Raw genomic sequence first — 22,523 nt, 5'->3', positions numbered from 1 at the left:
AATAATAAATGGCAGTGCTCAGCTCACTGTCTCCTTTTTATTCTGTTTCACACCCTAGCCCATGGAATGGCAACTGCTGCCACAGTTAGATGAACCTTCCCACCTCAGTTAACTTAATCTAGAAGCTTCCTTACAGCCATGCCCCGAGACTTGTCTCCTAGGTGATTCTTGTTCATGGTCATGTTGACAGTCAGTATTGACCATCGTAATGTGTTTCTGTAATAAAAAAAAATTCTGTTTTTGTGACTGGGGAAAGTTGACTGGATGTTGTTTAAATATCAAACAATGAGAATTTGGGGACCACATTACACGATTTATTCTTACTAGAACTGTTTTTCCTTTTCATTCTGGTTTCAGTTACCTGTATTTTATCTCCAGGTTCCCAGGGGTCTTCTCTTGCATCCACAAGCAATGGCAGACACAGTGCCTCATCACCCAAAGCCCCTGACCCCGAAGGGCTGGCCAGGCCCGTCTCTCCTGACAGCCCAGAAATCATCAGTGAGCTCCAGCAGTACGCAGATGTGGCCGCTGCTCGGGAATCCCGCCAGAACTCCCCAAGCATCAGTACCGCCCTGCCTGGCCCTCCGGCCCAACTTATGGACAGTAGCACCATTCCTGGGACAGCTCTTGGAACTGAGCCATGCCTTGGGGGTCATTGCCTCAATAGTTCCCTCTTGGTGACTGGCCAGCCCAGTGGTGGCAGGCACCCAGTGCTGGACTTAAGGGGCCACAAGCGAAAGTTGGCCACTCCATCTGCCACCCAGGAATCAGTCCGTCGGCGGTCCAGGAAGGGCCATCTGCCAGCCCCCGTGCAGCCCTATGAACACGGGTATCCAGTCTCTGGCGGGTTTGCCATGCCACCCGTCTCCTTAAACCATAACCTCACCACCCCCTTCACCTCCCAGGCTGGGGATAATTCCCTGTTTATGGGCAATACCCCCTCCTTCTACCAGCTGTCCAATTTGCTGGCAGATGCCCGCCTGGTGTTTCCAGTGACTACTGACCCTCTGGTGCCAGCAGGCCCTGTCAGTTCCTCTTCCACGGCTACCTCAGTCACTGCCAGCAACCCCTCCTTCATGCTCAACCCCTCTGTGCCAGGGATACTACCCAGCTATTCACTCCCATTCTCACAGCCACTCCTGTCCGAGCCGAGGATGTTTGCGCCTTTTCCTTCCCCCATGTTGCCCAGTAACCTTTCTCGGGGCATGTCTGTCTACCCAGGAGGCTATATGTCCCCACATGCAGGCTACCCAGCTAGTGGTCTCCTCCAGTCCCAGGTGCCTCCATTTGACTCCCATGAGGTTGCCGAGGTGGGGTTCAGCTCCAATGATGACGAGGATAAAGATGATGATGTGATAGAGGTCACTGGGAAATAGCGAGGAAGCCCCTTCCCACCTCACTTGGGGCCCCTAGCAGGTTGCCCACCAAACTGGAAGGCAGTGAACCTGGTCTTTCTGAAAATAGGTACTTGGCAGGAGGGAAAAGAAGACAAAAAAGAGTGGTTGGCCATAATGGCAGGGCTCTATTGCTGTTTATTAGAAGAAAAAACAAAAACAAAGACAAAGAAACCCCAACAGAGCCGCAATCGTGGGAAATCAGGGACCCAAAACAGGGAAGGAGGGGTAGAGCAGCCTGCCTCTTCCTCCCCGCCTGCTAACGCGGTCTGCTTGTTTGCCCATCTGAGTGTATAAGCTCACGTCCCGTTCTGCCTTTGGGAACATCTCTCCCAAGAGAGCTGCCTTACTGAGTGACTTCGTTTAGCCTGGGGATGGGAGAAGAGGGAGGGAGAAGTGGGGGAGACAGGACAGGCATGGGGGGCAGACTAAGGTTCCATGTGAAGTGGGATCTTTTTAGGAGGTTGGAAGGAAGCAGAGCAGGGGTGTGTGTGTGTGTGTGTGTGTGAGAGAAAGAGAGAGAGAGAGAGAGAGAGAGAGAGAGAGAGAGAGAGAGAGAGAGAGAGAGAGGAGGCAGAATGTGTGAAAGTGGGAGGGAAGGGAGGGAAAAACTAAGGTAAACTAGAAAGAAATGAATTTATCTTTTTTTGAAGTGTGAATCAGAGTGTGGTGGTGGGTTATGGCTACTAAGTTGAACATCAGAGTGAGTCCAGGAGAAGAGCCATGGGCATCAGTTTCCTTCCAGATGGTGAAGAGAACCAGGCGAGTCCCTAGTTTTCAGAGCCACGTTTGTTTAACTTGAGGGGAAATCATGAGAAAGTGAGCGTTTCCAGTCTCCTGCTTTCCACAGTGGCCATCTCTGAGCAGATGTCCCTTTCTACTCGGGCCAGAAGTGCACTGCGATGTGAGGGGGAGGTTACATGCTGTGGCTAGAGAAGACGTGCGCGTCACCAGGACAGAATTAAGCCCCTTAGGCGGCCTGTGCTGGTGGCCTTTCTTTCCCTCCCTGTTAGAGAGCTCCGTGTTATTTATTTCTTATGGGCAATTATTTATTTTCATTTTGGGTTGGGGTGGTAGGGGGAGGTTATAAGGAAGATAGGAGATAGTAAAGCAAGTTCTAAGCTATTCCAGACCTCTAGCTGCTGGTACAAAAGAAAGAAGAAAGAAAGAAAGAAAAGGGTCCCAGATGGATGGTGAATCAATTGACCAGGAAAAGAGAATTAGAATTAACCAAGAGTTAGATTAAACACCTGTGTTGTGGGGAAGTGGCCTCTCAGGAAAATCAGGGAGCTCTGAGACTGGCTAGTTGGGGGTGGTTAAGACTCATTCCACAGAAATTGAAACTTGGGATCATGGACTTTGCTACTGGGAAGTAAGTAACCTCCACATTTGGAACTGTTGTCTTCTGTGATGATTTTACAGGCCAGTCCTCTCTGCTGAATTGTGAAGCCGGATATGTAGCTGCTGGGTTGAGGCAGTGGACTATTTATTGATCTCCAGTTGGGAATTGTCCTGACCTTCCCAGCCTATCAGGTGGTCAGTGTGGGCCTGCTTTCTGTTGCCTCCATCTTCTCTGAAGGATCATGGGGAAACCCTTCCTCTGTAGGAGTCTTAAGTCTGGCTTCTGTTTTAAAAGAATACATGAGTCGTTCTGGTCTCTTTCCTTGTTCCAAATGCCAGAGCAGGGATATCTAGTGCTTACACATAAACACTGGCTGTTTTCTTGGTGTGTACTGTCTTGTAGCCTCTCGAAAGTTTTCCAGGCAGTTCTTTGCAAGTGAATAGCACACATGGTGCCTGGTTTTACCACCTTCCTTTGCCCCCCCCCTGATGGGGCCACTGCTAAATCGGCCTCCTAACCCCTTAAGTATCTTAAGCTCCTGTGACTCTTGACTAGCAACTTCCATTGTTGGGGGGAAGGAGGGAGCTTCAAGGCAGACCCTCTGAGGTTTTCTCAGAGACACAAGGAGATATGGCTGATGGGGTGTGTGTGTACTGTTGAGTTACACCAAAAGTGGACCTTTATCAGTTTTCATACACACCCTGTTAGACACCTAACTATTCTACTCATAGAAGCCTTAGATCTACAATTTAGCTATGCAAATTATTTTTAATAATTGGAAAATAGCAGTTCCAACCAGTGCTTTCTCTGTGAAATGTAGCCCAAGAATGGATAGTCAAGACATTTGAATTGGAGTGAGCTCTTAGGTTGAGGCTGGTGCAGTGGGAGCGAGCTAGTCCAGATCTCCATAATTTGAAGAATACACACAGAACTTGGGTTACATGGATGCCTCTCAGACCTTGGAACACTGAGCTCCCAGAGTTGTGTGTGTGTCTTGTGTCAAGTGTGTCTGTGTTTATGTCTGTGTCTGTGTGTTACATGGATGACTCTCAGACTTTGGAACACTTAAGTTCCCAGAGTTGTGTGTCTGTGTTTGTCTGTGTGTGTGTGTGTGTGTGTGTGTGTGTGTGTGTGTGTGTGTGTGTTACATGGATGCCTCTCAGACCTTGAACACTGAGCTCCGGACTTGTGGGTCTGTATGTATGCCCCGATAGCCAGGGAAATGGGTGATTCTGTGTTCACAGATAGAAAATCACTAGAAATTATTTCAGTAGGGAACCAAAACCAGTCGGTTTTTAAGCTGCCCAGAAGTAAATGGGCATTCTGAGAGGTAGCATGTATCTGCTCTACATGTTGTCATTCCAGGGCTTGGCACTCATATCAGCCTAGCCGAGGCTAACTCTTGGCAAGGCTCCTGGTTAAAGAAGGCTTTTGTGATATTGTGCAGCTTCTATTGTGTAGGGGTGGGAGGGAGATCATGGGAGATTGAATTGCCTACTAATCCCATGGGCTTAGGCACCAGTACCTCCCACCCAACAAACCTAAAACACCTGGCTTTTCCTGTAGGCTGGTGGGGAAATGTGCATGCACACAGAGCAGGAAACTTACAGATCATACTATACTGAGATTGGAAACACTTGGTATAAGTGGGCAGGAAGATGAGCTTGGTCTACATACAAAGTGAGACCCTGGGGAAAGGCAGACAAAGGCAGGCTCATGTATTTTCTTTCACTTTCTATTTGTCTTTCATGGAATGTTTTTAAGGATCTCTCAAGTCTAATCACTCTGATGGATTCTAGATTCTTATTCTAGGGAACACTACTAAGTGACGCAAGATGACTCTTGAGACACTTGAGTCCCTTTTCTTCTGTCTCTGGGTCAGATCCTTCTTGATGGCTTATCTCTGAAGTCCTCACCCCTTTAAGTTAGCTACTTAAGTATATTGTTTCCTGGCTTAAAGATACTTCTGTCTGGTCCTTTTCTAGGAATCAATGTGTAGATTATATGTTTGTGACTTACAACTAAAAACGAAGTTCCCCACTCTGGGAGCATGAAGCCCAAAGAGCTTCATGCTCTTTGCTAATAAGTTGAAACAAAGCATCAGCCATTTAGATGGGAGTGCTGGTAGCAAGCAGTCAGTATCTTTAAGCCTGACATTCATTGCTCTGGAACTGAGTCCTTCTCCCACGGGGGAAGGTTTTCTGGAGGCTTTACATTCCTTGTTCCTAGATAGACTCTTGTTCCCCACTTCCCTATGGTTTCTACATGACCATGAGCCATGGCTTTCTGTGCATTCAACTAGGTTGCTCTCTCCGCACCACAGCTGCTGAGAGAAGTCACCCTTCCCCCAAAGGATGACTGTGGCTTCTCTGCTGACTAATTCCCAGGAAATCAGCACCTCAAGGCCGGTCTGAAAATGCTGTGCTGCCCACTGCTCACTGGCAGATTCAGTTTCCTTTCCACGGACTCTTCTGCCCCTGTGCATTCAAATTGCTGTAATCCCTCGATGTCTGTTCTGTGCCTCTAGCTTGGCTGTAGGCCTTTACGAGTACCTGAGTCCTATAATGATGAACTAAGCAGGCAGTGTCCACCCTCTTTGCTTTTCAGGGACCCAAATCTGCGCCTTTCCCCTGCCATGAGTCTGTTTGCTGTAGTCATCTAGTGTGCTGGGGAGAGATAGCCAGGCAGGCTGCATAATCTCCAGTGTAGAGGGCTGAGGGAGGCTTGGGCACTCTGCTACCACTACTAAGATATGTTCAGACGAGAGGGGACCTCATACTGTGACCTGACCCAGGACCCTCCCTGGAAGAGAGTTCAGCCCAGCTGTGTTTGAGTGAGTGTGTGTATGTGTTTGCATGTGTGTGCTCATGTGCACTGTGGTGTAAAATGACTGTTATCTGGTTGTGTAACTCAGGGTAGGCTGGGGACTCACCAGAAGAATCCCTCCAGCCTGCCCATGACAGGTTTTTCCCTTGTACCCTCTTCAGAGGGGTCAGAGAGAGGGTCCAGGTGGGTTGAAGGGGTTGCAATGGATAACCACTAAGGCCACACTGCTACCAGAGGAGTTGGGGGAGAGGGGAGGAGATGAGGATGCCCCAAGGCCCTGGTATCTGGCTTTAGTTTTCTGTCTTCTTTGCTCAGGACGCCCCAGAAGGCCCAGGACCTATGCCTGGCTTAGAGGACCATCTGTGGCTGGGTGATCCAGCTGCTGGTGTGATCATGGGCTTCCCTCTCTCTCAGTAGGGCAGGCAACTTCTGCCCCAGAGACTGGGCAACTGGCTGTTTCTATGACGTATTTATTTTTACTTGTGTTTCATGTCACTTTTTTAAAAAAGCAAACAGAACAATTGTAAGTCAGTATAACTGCCTATCAGTTTTCTTTATTTCTCTTTTTGTAAAATAAAATTTAAACTCAAGACGTTGTTGTTTGATCAAGAAATGGGACAGCAGCTTAGCTGGGTGATAATGGAAGGAATATAACAGAGCAGCGGGCACTTGGACAGCACATGGAGATAGGATAGGCTGCTAGCAAGTCCTGTTGACTTTTCCCGCTTTTGCACACCAAAGAGGGTTGAATGCTGCATTTCCAGCTCTTGGCAGAACAAAGAAGCTGCCTTGGAGTTGCTGAAGCTAGGTAGTTCTCACCTGTGGAACATCCTGCAGAGTCAGCCTTTTCTAGGCCAAGTGGCTTCAGTCCTTCAGACGTGGGGCTGGCGGTTGTGGGAAGCATTGCATGAATATTCTCTGGCTGAGTTAGAGGAGCTCTGACAGGTTTTGGAATAGGAAGTGGGGAGTAAAGGAACAGTTCCATCTAACCCCATCAGCTTAATTACTTTAAGAAAAGCAACCCTGAGGAGATATTCTTGGGCAATTTGCACAGAACTAAAGAGCCTCAGTTGGTGATTCCTGGGAAAGAGGAAAGGCAAGTCTGGGCTTACAGTAAGGGAATATGAGCTATTGGGAGAGGACTGGGAGAAGGTGAGCAGAGCAGATCTCAGACCTGTCAGGAGTGTAGAAAGGATCTTGCAAAGGAGTCTGTTGCCCCCTAGTGGCCACCTGATAGTTGGCATTATTGGAAACACTGGGAGGCTGATTCCCAGCTGCAGGCCAACTCTCCTGCAATGCTGAAACTCCTAAGGCACACCTGGGAGCTCCCAACCAGGCTCAAGGGAGTGAGCAGAGAGAACAAGATTTGGAAAGGGTGTCTCCCGACAGTGATTTCCTGACAGTCCAATCAGCTTCTGAGAAACAATTAATCACGTGCCCTGAAGACAAAGGCTGTCTGTCTGTCCCTGAGCCTAGGCCATGCACCCTTCTTGTGTCTCAAGGACCGTATCTAGGGTATAGTCCATCTGCCCGAAGCAGCCAATCACTACCATGTTTGATGTTTACATCTACAATGACCTTGCTTGCTGGCCCTACCCTGGAGACTTTTCAATAGCCAGCTGCGTATTCTGTCAGACTGTCCAGCACTGGGACGGACTTCATGGATGAGGTCAAGAGTACTTGTTGCCTCATGGCTGCTGACTTTTTCCGAAGTCATCCTTCTGATACACTCTTTGGGGTGATCATCTCTCCAAATAACAGCCTTGTCAGAAGCATCAGGGTAGTCCTTGGACCAGCCTGTCTTGCAGCAAAATTTATGAACAGCCAAGTTTACAAGCATAGTTACCTCCCTCACCTCCACCATAAATCTGGGCGTCTTAGTGGGAGCCCTTCGCACAGCTCTCTGAGGTTTACAAGCCAGCAGATACTAACTCAAGATTGAACCTGTCTGGAAGGAGCTTGCGCTTAGCTTAGGAGAAGCCACATCCAGGGCACTGAAGTAGAAGCTTGGGAGAAAGGCTTTCTCTTCCCTGGAGTGAACGTCTGGAGTCTTTGGTTTGGTTCACTCATTGTTTCCAGCTCCTGGAACTGTCCTGATAGGAAGTGGCACTTAATAAATTTTGGATGGCGGAATGGTCACTCATCGAAGAGCTGATGGGTAGGTGAGTGGAGACACCGACATGTGCACTCTCCAGAGGTTATCCAAAGCTTGTTTAGACCAGGCTGGGATTCAGCTTCCTTAGCTGTAAAACCTGAGCAAGCGGCCCGACCCGGCTGGGTCCACAGACCTTTCATGAGGCCTCAGTGAGAGAAGTTGTCAAGTGTTAGAGTGGTACAATTGCTAGAAGGCCGACATTGCTGAGGCTGATTCTCCCTAAAACGCACAAACACTATCCAGTCCCGTCCTGACTTCTGGGCTTCTAGGGCAGGCAAACAGGTTGACTTGGCCGGTGCTTGGAGCTAGCGGTCGCCGCTGCGTTTTCCCATCCCACCCGGTCGGCCCGGGTACCTTGGGCTACTACTGATTGTTGCTAGATCACCTTCCGGAGTTCCGGTATGTTGGAGGTGAGAATGCGCGTCGTGGGCGCTGTCCCAGCCAGGTGGGGGGGGGGGGAGGGGCGTGCACGTTACCAGGGAGACGGGGCGGGGCGGGCCTCCAAGCCTGGGGCGCACGCGCCCACAGCCACGGCCACGTCCCGCGGCGAGTGGGGCGGAGCGAGCGTGAGGGGCAAGCGCGCGGAAGCTCCGCGACTGAGCCCTCGCCTCCTCCGGCGCCGGTCCGCGTCCGCGGGGCCGCTGCTGAGGTGAGGGCGGGGCCGGAGGCGAGGCCTTCGTTCCCGTCGGGGTGTGGGCCGGGGTTCTCCTCATCCCCCTCCCGCCTGGGTCCCGCGGCCCGAGCCGCCCTCTGCCCCGGCTCTGGCCCACAGCCGGCCCGGCCTGGTTCTCGGGGCCCCAAAGCGACGGTGAGGCGGTCCTGACCTCTCGGTGCGGCCCGCTGCCTCGGCCTTGGGTGCGGGCACGCCCCGGGTCAGCGGGACTAGGGGGACGGGACGGGGCGGGGCGGGGCTCACCGTTCAGCTCCGGCTTCCCGGGGCCGCGCGCCTCGTCGCGACGACAAACTTTAGCGTCTCAGAAGTTGCAGAGGTGTGCGCGAGGCCGTGCGGCGAGCCGTGCGGGGACTGGAAGCCGAGGGCGCAAAGCGGCGCCCTCCCTGGCTCCTAGCGCCCAAGTTCGCTGGCGCAGGTCCCTTTAAGGGCCGGGCCCTCCGCAGAGCGCACGTGAGCGGCCTCAGGAAGCCTGCGTCTAGCCGCAGCTCCGACGCTTTCGGGCCAAGGAAGGCATCTGCCCTGGACCTCTGACGTTAGTGGAAACTGAGGCCCAAGAGAGGGCACACACTGCCCAAGGTCAGCAGCAGGGACTCCGTTGACGCCAAGTGTGGTAGATGGGCCCAGTGAAGAGCCCAGACATGACGTTGTGAGGCTGGGTTTGGCCTGATTTCCCCTCCGGGTCTGAGGGTGGGGTCGGCTCGCTCGTAGACAGTCCTGTCCAGTGGGCTTTCACCGGAAAAGGGATTGCTCAGGGCCTGGTGTCCCGCTTTGCTCACTGCCTGTGTCTAGGGCTGTTGACTGTTCCTTTCTGTTTCCTACCCTCCAGCGCCGGGAGTCCTGGAGCCCTGCTGTACTGGATGCTATGAGTTGCTAAAAGTGAGCCTGGCTTTTTAGGTGAGCCCCTCAACACCTTGTCCTTGTCTTTCCCTACTGGCTGTGGGGAAATCTGCCTTGCTTCTCCATCCTAGGCTGACCAAAGCTATGGGAGTGGGCAGAAACATACCCCCTCTTTACCGAGCAGTTTGAGAAGTGGAAGGAAGAGCAGGGTTGGGCGCTAAGTTCCCTTAAAACAGAAGTGTGTGGCAGTGCTTGTCACTCCCAAGGCAGGTTGTGGCCTAGATGCTGAGAGCTTCTAGCCGTGAGTTCAGCAAGGTCCAACATGGATGGAACGCGTTTCTGGAAGCCAGAGGAGAGAAACAATGGCAGTGGACTGGAGTCTGACCATTAGGGCTCCTGTTGCCTGTGTTTGGGTCCAGGTGGCTCTGTGCAGCACCTGTGTGACCTTGGACATGCGTCGTGACCTCCAGCCACTTCTTCCCTGGTGTGTACCTACTTTACTGGCTTCTTTTGAGGATTGGTGAAGCAGCTGGGGCTCAACATTCAGACAGTGCCTAGGATAAAGTAAGTACGGGGTGGAAGCGCTGTTATCGTCATTATCAAAAAAGAAGAATGAAGCTAACTGGAGGCAGGGTTGAGCAGCACAGAATGCAAACAGAAGATAATGGCTCTTACAGGCAGGAGTACAGGATGCACGAGGAGACCAGTGGGAGGCACCTCAGTGTCCTGACACCAGAGTTCAGAAATATTCTTGGCCTCTTTGTAAGGCCGGTTCTGCCTGCTCATTGACTCCAGAAACAGATTTTTAGCATATGTTAGTTACACTCACAACGTTCAGGGAACAAACCATGGAGCTAAATTTTCTATAGGGATAAAGCATCATTTTTTTCAGCTCTGAAATCATTTACTTTTTAAATAGGAATTTTTTTTAAATTTAATTTCTTAAGTGTGTGGATGTTTTGCCTGCATATATGTATCTGTGTATCACTTGGATGCCTGATGCCTGTGGAGACTAAATGAGGGTGTTGGATCCTCTGGGACTGGAGTTACAGACAGTTGTTAGCCTTCCTGTGTGTGCTAGGAATTGAACCTGAGTCCTCTGGAAAAGCAGCCAGTGTTGTTAACTGCTGAGCCATCATCTCTCCAGCCCTTTAAAACACCATGTGGATGGTGTGCAGGATAACTGAAGGGAGTTGGTTCTCTACTTTCATCATGTGGGTTCTGGGGATTGAACTCAGGTTGTCAGGCTTAGCAGCAAGTGTCTTTACCCACTGAGCCCTCTCACTGACCATTAAATAATAAGAATTTCAAATAACTAGAGTGGAACTGTTTCCCTAGTAAAGTTCATGTTTCTCTTTTTTTTTTTTTTTTTAACTGTTGTTCTATGTGCTGTGATCCCTGGGCTACTCAAATGAAGCCAACTGTAAGAGTCTGCCTAGAACATTCAACACAGTCTTCTGTGTTGATGCTGGGTTTATTCCTGTAGACCTATCTATTAGGAATAACTCCTACTTTTTCCCCTTTTGTGTTTCCACTTCTAACAGCCTTTTTTTTTTTTCTTATTTATTTGTTTCTAATCTTTGCGGGCTGGCAAAAGTGGAATAAAGCTGTTTAGCATTTGGTGGTTCATGTCTTGGAAACATTGGACTTTGTTCTGGCCTCTCAGGCTGTTTTGATCTTGTCTCCTCTAGTTCTAGAGTTCTAGTTCTGCCTGAAATTCAGCTCCTCAGAGACCAGATGGGCCCACTATCAAACACAAAAGTGTCTCCCATGAAATTTTCTTCTTGTGTCCCATTTTCTCCATGGGTTTGGTTCCTCATGGTATACTGTTTGTTAATGAGTTTTTGAACCCCATACCTGGCAGGTGTGTGTCCCATGTGTCCCATGCCCCTCCCCTTCAATAGTGAATGATTCTTGAGGATACTGGGGTGGCAGTGTGGCTCAACTGCAGGAAGGAAGAGGCAGAGCAGGGAGAGGGATAGCTCCTGGTGGTATCTAGCCGAGTATGGGGGAAATCTCTCTGGTCAGGGCCTGGTGGATGACTCAGTTTCCTCAGGTATGAGCAGGGCTCCTAGTGCCAGGGAGAGCTGTTTCAGTAGCGTCAATAGCTATGATTAGGAAATAAAGAGGCTTGTGGCTTCAGTCATCTGTAGCTCCCTTCTAGGTCACTGTGTGTAAATACCTGTGGTCCCTCCCCCTCCTGGGTCAGAGCACTAAGGCATGGCTGAGATTGGGCCAGAACCAGCAGGCAGGCAGGGTTAGAGCAGGCTACCAGCCTCCTCTCCCTTCTGTCTCCTTTACAGCTACCTTGGGGTGCTGAGAGGGAGTCCCAGAACCATGCCGGATCTCCTACTACTGGGCCTGATTGGGGGCCTGACTCTGCTGTTGCTGCTGACGCTGCTGGCCTTTGCTGGGTATTCAGGACTGCTGACTGGGGTAACAGTGAGTGCTGGATCACCCCCAATCCGTAACATCACTGTGGCCTACAAGTTCCATGTGGGGTCCTATGGTGACACTGGACAGCTTTTCACGGAGAGCTGCAGCATCTCTCCCAAGCTTCGTTCCATCGCTGTCTACTATGACAACCCCCATACGGTAAGGAGCCTCAATGGGCTTCTACCTCTTGGATGAACTTGGGCCAGGTCATGGTGGGGTAGGAGAATTTGGGTTTCTGAGTAAAGGACAAGGAAATCTGAGCTGGTCCTGCAGTTACCTTCTCTCTCTAAGCTTAAAGCCCTTCCAGTTTCATCCTGGACCATTGTTGCATCCTGAAGCTTTGTATTTGCCCACATCTGTGTCCCTTTGCCCATGTCTGCCCAAGGATTTCTGAGTGTAGTAGACCCTAACTTCTACTGGACCTTGATTCTCTGTCTCTTGTTGTTCTTCCTTTTCTATCTCCATTTGAGGCCAGTACTCTTAGGCCATCTGCCCATTCTCTAGGGTTAAATCTTGTTTGTCTGCTTTCCATCCCTCAGCTCTCATGCCAGGTCTGTGGGCTCTTGAGGACCAAGAGGGCAGCTTCTGGGCATGGGGCTTGGAATCTTACCTTTCTAGTCACAGTGGTGCTTTACCACCCAGTGATAAGACTTTTCTGTAGACTTCAAGCCACCTATTGGGAGAGGGCCAAGTGGAGCCAAATGCCCAAGATGCTGGGGTCAAAGACTAATCCAGCATCACTGGTACCCTGTAGGCGTCCGGCTGTACTAAAGCCTACAGTGAGTCAGGGCTTGCCAATGTCATTTCCTGCTGTGCTATGGGGTGGTGCTGCCCACAGCTAGATGGGCTGGCAGCTCTGCCAGGGACTCTAGCCTCCATTAGAACCATACTAAACCAAGCCCTGGGCAGTTTTTGTTTGGACTCTTCAGCCTGGATTCCCTTGCCTGGAAAGCTCAAGTGAATAAGCCCTATACACTGCCTAAAGACAAGGCCTCATTGGGACACTTGGTGAAACAAGAGTGTGCTGATTTCCTCTCTGCCAGGTCCTGCTCTTCACCTGCACTCTGGACATGAATTAGATTGGCATTGCCCTCAGTAAACTGTAGTTAGCCTCACATAAATGATTTGCAACAAGACACGGGACTCAGTGTCCTTAGAAGTTTGAATTGGAGGATTTAGAAAAGTACCTCAAGCATGTGGGGAAGATTCAGAGAAGAGACAGAAGGTCCTTCTCACATGAGTAGAATTTGCCTCTGCTGTGCAGGGCTACTTGACTTAGGAAACTATAAGAACCATAAGAACAAAGGCTTGGTGTCGGGGGATGAATAGGAAGTGCAGCCTCTTGGATATGTGGTTGGTAGAGAAAGGGCATGAGAAGGTTCTTTGGGCTAATGGAGGTTGTGAAGATGGGTGTGACATCATTTATCACCTTTGTTTTAGGAAGCTGACTGGGGAACAAGTGGGGGAGAGAAGAAGATGAGGCATAGAAGCCATTGAAAGGGTTGGGCTGGGTCAGGTGAGAGGTGGCACAGGCTAGTTGAGGGATGAGTAAACATTGTCTGAGGTTTTGCAGTCACATGACTGGAGACGGCAGTATCTGAAGTCAAAAGCACTGAGGCCTCCAAGTACAGCAGAAGTGCATAACCGTCTTAGGTTGAAGGTACTCATTCCAGGATCAGAACTGGTCAAGGTAACAGGGGTCATCACTTAGAGGCACAGCCAGGGAAAAATAGACAGAAGAGCTCTAGTAAAAATGTACTTTTCTACTGGCATGGCTGCTTCTTCCAATCAACCGCCTTGTGGCCCTGTTCAGGAATAGTATGCGCCCTGGGACTCCAGTGTTGGTTGAGCATAGTCTGCCTTGGATGCTGGTGCAGGGAGTCGTGTCCTGAGAGTACAACCTGAGAGCTGGCATTCTGGGTTCTGATTGTATCTTATTACTTTTTATGATGTGTGATCTTAGGTATATCACAACTTTTCTGAACTCATGTTTTCTCCTCTGTAACATCCTGATAAAATACTTGCTTCCTAGATAGGCTGACAAGGATTCACCTAAGTGATATGAGTGAGGCATTCGCCCCAGCACGTGGTTCTTTACAGACATTTAACAGAAAAGGGTGGTGAAACACTCATGAACATGAGCTGAGAGATCAGGCTGACCTGACCAGCCAAGAAGATAAATGAAGAGGTTAAAGTGACCACTTTGATTCTGCACTTCCCTGACTTGGAAAGTTGGGTCACTCTGGAAGATACTTATAAGAGCAAGATTATATCCTGGCATGTACTTGGGGTGGCACAGGGACACTTGGGCTCTTCATGTGCTCCTGAGCTAGGCATTGTCTGTCCAATGGTGATTGTAAAAGGTCTAGGGAATCATAAACTCTCAGGATTCAGGGGTTCACGGCCGACTGTCAAACCACCTGGTCTACATTCTGGTATTGTAATAGATATAACAGGTGTACCACGGTATGGTAGGGGAAGAGATTGGGATGAAGATAGCCTGAATGAGGTACTAGTCTTTTTTTGTTTTAGTCAGTACATAGTTGAGTCTTGGCTCTGTACCAGGCCTGTGCTTGACACTGGGGCACCATGGAGACCACTTAAGATACAGAATCACTGGGGGCAAGGGTTCAGGAACCTGGAGATGCTGGAGATGAGACCCTGTTTTGTTCCTTAGGCTGAGAATCCGTGTTTGCCATTCCCTAGTTGCCTCTGCTATCAGTGCCCATTATGAATGTGTATACAGGGAAAGGACATAGGCCAACCTCATGGGTGTACCACCTCCAGTCTCCCGACATAGTGCAGCAGGAGTCAGATGGGCTTCTCTGATCTTCTTTGAGGCTCTGAGTGAAGCAGTGAGTAGCCAGGTTAGAGATTTGCTGAACTTTAGATGTCGCTCACCCTGCTGAGGTGTGAACCGACAGCTCCCTAGACATGACCATTCCTAGCCCAAGCTGTCTTAGAGTGAAGAATATTCCTGAGAAAGGCTTAGGGAAGCTCCACTTTTTTAGTATGGGTCTAGAAAATGGCAGAAGAGACACCTCCAAGGCAGGACAGTAGCAGTTGCTATAAATTCTTTCATATCATTTGCTGCCTGAGTCCTAGAGTCTTGGATGGGCAGATGGTTTCTGTGAGGCAGAAGGAAGGGTTCCATTCCCTGACCCAGAAAGTCTTGGATGTAGTTAGGGTTAAAGGAGTGCAGAGAGGAAGCTTGTGTCAGGAAGTGGACAAGCCTCGATACCCATCACAGGTGTTGTTCTCTCATCAATGGCTAACATTCATGGAGTACAGGCTGCTTCCTCTCTAAGGTACCTGGTGAGTACTTTAAAGTGAGTTCCAGAGGTCACAGCCACAGACCTTCCCTATTTCCTGTATCCACTGGTTCACACTGTCTCTTGCTAGAATAGGGTTCTGGCTGGGAAAAACTGTTCCACTTTCAGCCCTCTTTCTAAGTTGGGTACTGGAGAGTTGAAAATTGACCTTTGTCTCCTCTCCTACTATTAAAAATTCCCTAGGGAGCCAGGCAGTGGTGGCGCATGCCTTTGATCCCAGCACTTAGGAGGCAGAGGCAGGCAGATCTCTGTGAGTTTGAGGCCAGCCTGGTCTACAGAGTTCCAGGACATCCAGGGCTGTTACACAGAGAAACCGTGTTTCAAAACAAACAAACAAACAAACAAAAATGGCCTAGGGGGCCCTCTCTGTTGGAGGGAAATAAAGAACTGGGAGTCACCTGACCCTGACCATGCTGGCTTGCACATAGGCCCTTCTGGTTAGGTGCTGTCACCATTCCTGTAAGTCTGCTCTATGTGCACCTCTGTCATGCCTTCCACATTTCCTCCTCTGCTATTTGGGGCTTATGCAACCTGCCTGTCTACCATTGTGGAAGCCGAGGTGAGGCAAGAGGGTGTGGTAGTTAGTTATATTTACCTGGCCTAGGCAGATGGGATCTGCTCTTCACATCCGTCACCAAGTATCATGCTTTTCCCAGGGGCATGGAGTAATGGAGGAACTGATGGCATTCTGGGCTTAAAGAACCCTCTTTCCATTAGTCCACTGAGAATCAAGGCCTAGAACCACAAAGTTTGCAGGGCCTGAGAGTTTTCAGAGTTCTGATTTAGGTATGTACCGCTCTCCTCACTGCTCAGTGGGGTTAAGGCATGTGGGTCAGATGGAGCCTAGGAAGGAATGAGGAGATAAAGTTTCCCTGGGCTGACATCTTCAACAGGGCGGTGGAAATATGGGCTGAGCTGCTGTTTCCTGAGGACCCAGGCTGTCTATACTCCGATTAACCTGTGGATGTTTTCTGCCAGATGGAACCAGACTATTGCTCTGTAATAAGTTAAGCGTGGAAGAGGTCTCTCAAGGTGAGCTCCTCGCTGCCCTTGGGAGGTAAAGTGAGAGGAGAGGACTCTGGATTCACCCTTCTAGGTCTGAATCAAGGCTCTGGATGCTTCCTAGCATGTGATTTTGTGAGTCACTTGGTCTCCCAGTGAGCCTTTCTCTTCTATCAAATGGGATGAAAGAATCCTTCCTGCCTCAGGTGCTGAATGTTGAACCCAGGGCCTCGTTCATGCTAAATGCATCTTCCCAAATGCCAGGTTTTAGTTTTGTGGCATCAAAGTGATGAGGCAAAGGCCCAGTGCCTGGTTCCTAATAGTTCATAGCACATTTGACACCAGCCCTGACACTAAGAGCCTTGTACCACAGGGCTTTTATGCCTTCAGGAATGCCTGCTCCAGGTGTCCTGAGTCTGGGGAGACACAGTGCAGGGAAAGGCTATTTTTTCTAGCTAGGGCTGAATTCTCAAATTCCCATGTGATTGTGGGTTGTATGTTTCAATTCCAGAGCTTGTCTGCTTAGGTTTGAACCCTGACCCCAACACTGCCTTGCTGTGTGACATTTGCTGATTAACTTGGTATCCTGTGCCTCAGGAGCAAGGTTGAGAACAGTACCAACTGACCACACAATGCTGTGTGGATCTAATGAGCTTAGGTGTGGAAAGCAGCAAGTGGTGAGGCCTTGTCAGGCACCTGTTATCAGTAGGGTATGCTTCTGGGAGTAGAAGAGAAGGTTCCTAAGGAACTAAAGTAAAGATGGGAACTCTCAGAAAGCCCCCAGAGCCTTTTTTAAAAAAAAGAGTTGACATCCCAATGACTTCTTCCTTCCTTCTGAGCCCCCTAGAGTATGAGTCTTGTCTTCTGGCCTAGTTGTTGGTATCAGCCCATATTCCAGCTGTTGGCTACCTTATGATCCTTCACATAGCAGATAAGTTGAATACATATCTTGGTATGTTGACTGAATACCAGGTCTGGGTAAAGGAGGCCCAGTACACATCTGTAATTGGTAGATACCACCCCTTTTTAACCCTGGGAGTGCCAATGCAAGCACATAGCTTTATCTCTATGTCTCCCCTTGCCTTGGTAACTCTGATTGAGAACTGTCAAGAGAGGGATCATGGCAGTCCTCTGGGCTTGGACTGGCAGATGATATACCTATCCCTGTTGGCTGAATGGATTGTGGGCTGAGGTTGGCCATTTCCACTGAACCCAGTGTGCCAGCTGACATAATTTCTCTTTTCTGAATCCTGAAAGATACAAATCTTGTCCTATCCCTATAGTTTGGAGGTCTCAGCCAGGCAGTACCCTGAGATGACTCTTCACTGTGGCCTAATGGTTGTCAGAGACCTCTCTGCTAAGGGCAGTGGGCTAGCATCAGGATGGACTCATACCTGAAATCTTCAGGTTCCAAGCAACTCCTCCTCCTCATCTGGGACTGAGGAGGCTGTATACCTTGAAGATGTGCTGAAGCCTGGAATGCCCCTGTCTCTTCCTTGGTAGTCCCCACCCTTTCTTTTTCTTTCTTTTTTTGCTTTTTGAGATAGGGTTTCTCTGTGTAGCGGCCCTGGCTGCCCCGGAACTTCATTTGTAGACCAGGCTGAACTCAAACTCACAGGGATCTGCCTGCCTCTGCCTCCTAAGTGCTGGGATTAAAGACATGCACTGCCACCACCTGGCCTCTTGCTTTCTCCTCCCTCCTTCCCTCCCTCCCTCCCTCCCTCCCTCCCCCCCTCTCTTTCTTTCTTTCTTTCTTTCTTTCTTTCTTTACAGGGTTTCTCTGTGTAACAGCCCTAGCTGTCCTATAACTCAGTTTGTATACCAGGCTAGCCTTGAACGCAGAGATCCATCTGCCCTCTGCTAAGATTAAAGGCATGCACCGTCACTGTCTGGTATGATAGTCTTGGTTTTGATGGTAGATCCTGGGTGGGCTTTCCTTTCTTCAAAGTGGTGTTGGTTCTGCCTTTGTCCTGTCTCTCCAGTATGGTTCCAGGCTAGTGCAGTTCTGGTCCAGCTCTTGTTTTGGTCATAGATACTCCAGCTAGATTTGATATGAGTAGAAGTAATAGACAAATAGGAGACCCGGGCTTTTGTCTTGGACCTGGTCACTGCTATTGGACCAACTTTGCAACTTCCTGGATTATCTTTGTAGCTGTCTTGTCTCTTTGCTGGTGACCTGGTTCTACTGCAGATGGTAGGATTACTGTGGTGCCTCTTCTAAGCACTGGCCAGGATAGGGAAAGGGGCAAATAATAACCTTACTTGTAGAGTTGGTAGACATAGAGACCAATCGAGTCGGAGAGAGCTCTTGTGTTCCACACTACTACATTGGAGAGGAGCACTTCCCTTTCTGCAGATCATTTGATTGTGGCGTAGGGTTTGTGTGAGCAGCTGTGTGCATGCTGGCACCATTGTTAAATATACCCGAGAAATTTCTGTGTAGGATCCTAGACTTTCCAGCCTTGAGGCTGGAGTGGTGGGAAAAAAATGAGAAGACTTCATTACAGTGCAGTAGAAGACCTGTTCTATTTGTGTTTATTTGGGATCAAAGAGGAGGGGCAGCTTCCAGGAGAATAGCAAGGCTTTGAGGAGAGGAGTTGTAGGATGAACTGGAGTTTTCCAGAAAGAAGACTCAAATCGGGTGAAGAGGAACATTTTAGGCAAAGGAAGGAGCTTACGCAAGGCATGGGAAGACGTGGCATGTTTGGCTACAAATAGTTACATGTGGGTGTATATGGGGGTGTGGTAGGAGAGGAGGCTGGCAAGGCGGGCTGGGCCAGACCCGGGTTCTGCCCCTCCCTCTGCCACGTACCCAGTGGCTGCCTGCCCAGGTTCTGGCCCTGCTGATTCCTGATCCTGAGGTGAGTTCAGTGTCATGCCTGACCTGTTTGGCTTGGAGGTTTAGTTTTGCCGTAGATATGAGCTGGGAGTCTGTCATTGAGAGGTTCTAATCATGTGTTCAAGTATCTTGGAGTCAAAGAGTGTTTTGTTGGTATTTCCGTGGGGGCTGCTGAAGTGATTTCAGGAAAGACCTTGGAACTCAGATTAAGGCAGGCAAGGGAGAAAGAGAAGCTGTCAATTGACAAGTGACCTTCCACCCATTTCTCCCTCTAACTTACATTAACATTTTTTTTTTCTCTCTTCTCTACTCCCCTCCCACCTAGCATAGCTTACATTGGGGTCAGGTACCTTCCCTGTCCCTTGGCCTGGCAGTCCAGGCCTGTGAGAGCCTCCTGCCTATATAGCCATTGCAACTCTTAGGGTGTAAGTGGTATAGGTCCGCCATCTAGAGACAAGACATGGTACTGCAGCTCTGTCACGTTTGAATGGAATGGGAGGAGCTTAAGGCTAAGTAGTCTTGAGAAGGCTCAGCAAATTTTGCAAGAAGTTTGGGGAGAGGGAAAATGTTACAAAGCTACCCATTAACCCTGAAGGACGGGTGGGGGAGGACTATATTCAAAGGTTAGGTTGGATGGTCATTCTAGACCAAGGGACTGATTGGGACAGTGTTATTGTTATGAATAATCAAAAATAGTTATGGGCACTTCATTAGTGCCAAGCCTTTGTGAAGTGTTTCTTTTATGTGAAAAGCCTATAAGGAAATACCAAGGAATTGGTGCTCTGAGAAGCCAAGGGACTTGGCTAGGATCACATGACTTGGGTTTTACTCCCTGGCCAGTCTTCCTATAGCCGTAGTTATGAACATTGCATTATATCGCCTATGACTAAAACTCCTAAGTTATACTTGCTGCCCTTGGGTTCAAGGAAGCAACAAGGTCAGAACCATGAGAGTTGGCTAACCCCCCTAGGGTCTCCTCAGAGGTCAGAGCCCGGAACAGAAAAGTGTGATTCTAAGGCAGAGATAGGTTGCCAGAGTAGAGGAAGTGAATCAGGGCTAAGAAAGCCCCTAGGGAATGGTGACAGGTGTTGGAAGGACCAAAACAGGGTGGTAGGGGTGGTAGAAGCAGATGTATAGCAATAACTTCATGGTGCTGAGAAAGTGGGTTAGGAAGGTAGAGGTAGGAGAGTGTCCTGTTTAAATAAGGAGAGAGGTCAGTAGGCTCTGGTAGGGAAAGAATTGAATCGTGCCTTAAGATCAAAAAAATCCCAGATTTGAGGCACTATATCTGTGGTAAATGTCCTGGATTTAGGAACACCTTCCCCTGGGGGCCTAGTCCAAGAGCTGGTACATAGATGGCAGGAAAATAGACTTGGGAAATAGAAGGTTGGGCAGACTAGTGCCACCTGTTGCCATAAGTGAGCACTGGCCCTGTCATCCTTAGGTCAGCCTTGGAAGTGTTGGAAACTCAGAACTCACTGCCTCTGTCTGATGAGAGCCTGAGGAAAGAGAAATAGAATAGCAAGTACATTTGTTAGGGACTGGGAGACATGGGAACCACCAGTATGGAGTATAAACAGGAAGGGATTGGAAAGTAGGCAGGTTTTAGGTGGAAAAGAGGCTGTTGTGATGGTGGCTGTCCCTACATGTGTACCTAGAGGTGATTCCTCTTAAATTTTTATCTCACATCCTGACCCTCCACAGTAAATTCTAAATCCCCACCCTGGCCTCTGTCCTGTGTGTTCCACTGTATACATTTACACACACTTGTTTTCATGGAGCAACCAGGAAAGACAGCTGTTGTAGGCTTTTTTCTTTATTCTCACTCCTCAGTTCTGCTGCCTTGTTCACCGTGATTTCTCTGTTAGTGAAGCTTGCTCCTCTGGGATATAGGAGGGAAATAAACTAATTGGACTGTGCTGGATCCAGACCCTAGGATGGGCAATCTGCAGTCCTGCTGGAGGCCCTCTGAGACTGGGACCCATAGAAGGTAACAGCAGAAGATGGGAAATCCTTGGCAGCACCATGTAGGCTGTGTAGGGGGTGATAGCTCAGATAGCTCAGATACCTCTTTGTTCTTTCCTCCCCATGTGTCCTGGAGGGTAGAGACTAAATTATTTTCTTTCTCTTTTTTTCCCCCCCTCACCATGATTCTTGAATCATGTGTGCAGCTTAGCATGTTTGCTGAAGAAATGGATGAGAGTCATGCAGCAGGATGCTGGTTTTGGTACAGAAATGGTTAGCTCCTTCCTAGGATCTAGGGCTCTGTAGCTTGTCAGAGCAGGTGGTTCCTCCAGGGTTGAGTTAGTTCAGAAGCAGAGGGCCTTAGGTCTGAAGGCCTCCTTCCTTTGCGTGGTAATGACCCCATGCTCTGCCTCTACAGGTGCCTCCTGAGAAGTGCCGGTGTGCAGTAGGCAGCATCCTGAGTGAGGGAGAGGAGTCACCCTCACCTGAGCTCATTCACCTCTATCAGAAATTCGGCTTCAAGGTCTTCTCCTTTCCAGCACCCAGCCATGTGGTGACAGCCACCTTCCCCTACACCACCCCCATATCCATCTGGCTGGCTGCCCGCCGAGTCCACCCTGCTTTGGATACCTATATCAAGGTGAGACATAGGTATAGTGCATGGGGGGTGGACACTCGGATCCCTTGGGTGGGAGCTGAGAGGACTTCCCAGGATATGAGGAAGAGAGAGTAGCTCTCTTGAGACCTCATAGATCAGGCACCTATGTTGCCAGGGAATATTGGCAGAGAGTCCTGGCATCTCTTTTAGATGTTTAAGGTCTTGGGGTCAGACTATGTCCAAGAGCTTGTTCAGAAACCTGACCTGATGTAGTCAGATTGATTCTGTCTGTCCTTACCGTGTCCCTATCTTGCTTGCGGCCTAACAAGTTCTCAGAGGCCATGTGTCACCTTGGCCTTGATGCTGCATTTGCCCCCATCCCTGTCCTCCCAAGGACTTGAACAGCAGTGCCAGGCTCTGCTTCCTTTATTTCTGACCTGGAAGGAAGTAATGCTGGCAACACAACCTGTCTGGAGGAGGAAGAGAATCAGCCACCAAGAGATCTGACAGGGATATCTACCTACAGAAGTCTTAAAAACTTGACCTGTCTACAGGTCTTTGGTTGTGTTATAGGCTTAAGAGCTAAGGAAAGGACCACAGTTTGGGTTGAAAGTGATTGTTTATTCATTTGTTGGCTTGTGCTTATAGAGTGTGTACTGAGTGCTCTTCAGGACACAGTGTGGAAGACTTGTGCATGAAAGAGGCATATACAATGAGGTGATGAAGAAAGGCAGTAAATATGGGATACATGGTAGGAAATAGGATGGGTCAGGGTGGTTAGAGGTAGCAGGTCACTTCAAGGTGGAGTCCTAGGAGAGCTGTTGCAGAGAGCATAAGGGTTTTATTTTTTTCTCCCTCTCAAGTTCTCAGATGACAGCTATGCTCTGCCATTCCTGACAAGGAGCATGTAGATGTAGTAGGGGTATGATGGCACTCGCCTGTAATCCCAGCATCTTGCGTCCCACCTGGGTTACATAAAGAGATCCTGTCTCAAAGAATTGTAAATATCTTTCTCCCTGTGTCTCTGTGTGTATAAGTGATAGCTTGAAGGCATGTATGGGGCCCCAGATTCAATCTAATACCAAAAACCAACCAATTAACCCAACAAACAACCCAAAAAACAG

At 49.3% G+C, this 22,523-nt stretch overlaps 2 protein-coding genes across 10 annotated transcripts in view; both read left to right on the top strand.

The window, feature by feature from the left end:
- Positions 1-6,152, top strand: part of Rad54l2 (RAD54 like 2) — a 99,874-nt gene extending 93,722 nt beyond the window's left edge. Inside the window, exon 22 of one of the 2 annotated variants that reach the window (XM_035443923.1) lies at positions 358-6,152. In XM_035443923.1, coding sequence (XP_035299814.1) covers positions 358-1,376 — 1,019 coding nt within the window. In that variant the 3' untranslated portion in view covers positions 1,377-6,152. The remainder of the gene's footprint in view (positions 1-357) is intronic. The other variant, XM_027414416.1, reaches the window with a different exon arrangement.
- A 2,080-nt stretch (positions 6,153-8,232) lies between these two features.
- Positions 8,233-22,523, top strand: part of Tex264 (testis expressed 264, ER-phagy receptor) — a 29,220-nt gene continuing 14,929 nt past the window's right edge. Inside the window, exons 1-4 of one of the 8 annotated variants that reach the window (XM_027414424.2) lie at positions 8,233-8,366; positions 9,217-9,284; positions 11,531-11,822; positions 21,220-21,441. In XM_027414424.2, coding sequence (XP_027270225.1) covers positions 11,565-11,822; positions 21,220-21,441 — 480 coding nt within the window. In that variant the 5' untranslated portion in view covers positions 8,233-8,366; positions 9,217-9,284; positions 11,531-11,564. The other 7 variants (XM_027414425.2, XM_027414427.2, XM_027414426.1 and 4 more) reach the window with 7 other exon arrangements.

The sequence above is a fragment of the Cricetulus griseus genome, chromosome 4, assembly GCF_003668045.3.
Source record: "Cricetulus griseus strain 17A/GY chromosome 4, alternate assembly CriGri-PICRH-1.0, whole genome shotgun sequence".
NCBI lineage: Eukaryota > Metazoa > Chordata > Mammalia > Rodentia > Cricetidae > Cricetulus > Cricetulus griseus.
Note: the sequence above shows the minus strand (reverse complement) of the source record. Positions and strands in the feature narration are given on the sequence as shown.